Source organism: Triticum aestivum, chromosome 4A (genome assembly GCF_018294505.1).
Source record: "Triticum aestivum cultivar Chinese Spring chromosome 4A, IWGSC CS RefSeq v2.1, whole genome shotgun sequence".
Taxonomy (NCBI): Eukaryota; Viridiplantae; Streptophyta; class Magnoliopsida; order Poales; family Poaceae; genus Triticum; species Triticum aestivum.
In genome coordinates this window covers 591,759,280-591,760,951 of record NC_057803.1, presented here as the reverse complement: position 1 = coordinate 591,760,951, position 1,672 = coordinate 591,759,280, and the positions used below count along the sequence as shown (strand labels likewise).

The following is a 1,672-nucleotide window of genomic DNA, read 5'->3' as shown; positions in this document are numbered from 1 at the left end:
GGTAAGGACTTTAGAGATTTATATATTCTTTTAGCCTTGCGATGCTTGCCAAGCAATGATCGAGATTCATACCTAACCCTGATTTGTTCCACGCAAGAATTTTAAAAGCCAAGTACTTCCCTAACTATGATCTCTTACAATCTACCCTTAAGAAAGGCTCATCATTCACGTGGCCACAACATCATGTTTTCTTTTTCATCCTTCAAGCGTGGATATATTTGGAGGATTGGTACAGGGGAGAGCATCCCATACAGTTCGGACTGGAAGGTAATTACCCCGAAAATGCTACATTCACGGGCTCCTACGAAGAGAATACATAAACATCCTAACTAAGTAAAGATGCCCCCTGATTTTTAAGGGGTGGGCCCCTCCCTTCCCTTATGTCCAATCACATCTTCGCACGTTGTTGATTTTTTATTACTTTTATTATTACCCACCCCACGAGGTTAAACAGTAGTTAGGGATCTAATCGATGCTATTATTATTGGTTTGTGGCATGAAGAGCTCACGGGGATAATGAGTTTGGCTAAAAAAAGGAGAGGAGAGGAGGGGATTGCTAATTTTGGCGCGGTAATCTCTCCGGGCCTCTCAACGTGCGGGTCGATGTATATATAGAGCTAATTAAGCTCCTTCATCCTCACACCGCACCACAATCTCTCCTCCTACGTAGTGTGCAAACCAACCAACACAAGACAAGAGAAGCAGCAATGGCGGTGCAGCAGTGTACGGTGGCGCTCTTGGTGGCCGTCGCCCTCGTGGCGGGGCCAGCCGTCTCGTATGCTGCCGAAGCTGGCTACGCCCCAGCCGGGCCACAGCCCAAGGCCACGACCGAGGAGCAGAAGCTAGCTGAGAAGGCCAACAACGCCTTCAAGGCGGCCGTGGCGGCCGCAGCCGCAGCCCCTCCAACGGACAAGGGCAAGATATTCCTGAACACCTTCGTGCAGATCTTCGGCAACTGGTCTCTTGAGGGGGTCACCGACACGTCCAGCACCAAAGCCATTTTCAACTCCAGGGTCGGCTTCGCTCTGGCGTTGGCCTCACACAAAGCCCAGGGTGCTACCCCGGAGGCCAAGTATGAATCCTTCGTGGCCATGTTCGACAAGTCGCTCTGCATCATCGTCGGCATCCTGAAGGTCCACTCCGGTGAGGAAGTCAAGGGGCCGATCCCTGCCGGGGAGCTCAAGGCCATCGACCAGATCGACGCCGCCTTCAGCACTGCAGCCACCACTGCCGACGCTGCCCCGATAAAGGACAGGTCCACCGTCTTCGACTCTGCCTTCAGCAAGGCCATCAAGGAGACCACTGGTGATGCATACGAGGCCTACAAGTTTGTCCCTGCCCTCGAGTCCGCCGTCAAGAAGAGCTACGCCATTTTTCTTCCCAGGAATCCCCAGGACAAGCGCACGCTCATTGAGTCATTCCTGAGCGACACCATCGTCTCCATGGTCGTCCCCGCCCCCGCCACTCCCACCGCCGCCGCCGCTGCCGGTGGCTACAAAGTCTGAGCTCATCACGCATATACTGTACGTAGATATGCATATGCGTACGTGTGTACGTTACTGTGGCGGTGAGCGAGTTTGATCGATAATCAAAATCAATTCTTTGTTTTCGTTTCATGCACCGGCGATCGAGATCGATGACTTCTTAGAGCATCTCTAGCCGTTCTCCCCCC

The 1,672-nt window shown here is 52.7% G+C and overlaps 1 protein-coding gene across 3 annotated transcripts in view; it reads left to right on the top strand.

The window, feature by feature from the left end:
• The first annotated feature begins 653 nt into the window (after positions 1–653).
• Positions 654–1,672, top strand: part of LOC123082431 (pollen allergen KBG 41-like) — a 1,435-nt gene continuing 416 nt past the window's right edge. The window contains exon 1 of one of the 3 annotated variants that reach the window (XM_044504760.1): positions 654–1,209. In XM_044504760.1, the coding sequence (XP_044360695.1) occupies positions 708–1,209 (502 nt within the window). In that variant the 5' untranslated portion in view covers positions 654–707. Of the gene's footprint in view, positions 1,617–1,672 lie in introns of those variants that run through there. The other 2 variants (XM_044504759.1, XM_044504758.1) reach the window with 2 other exon arrangements.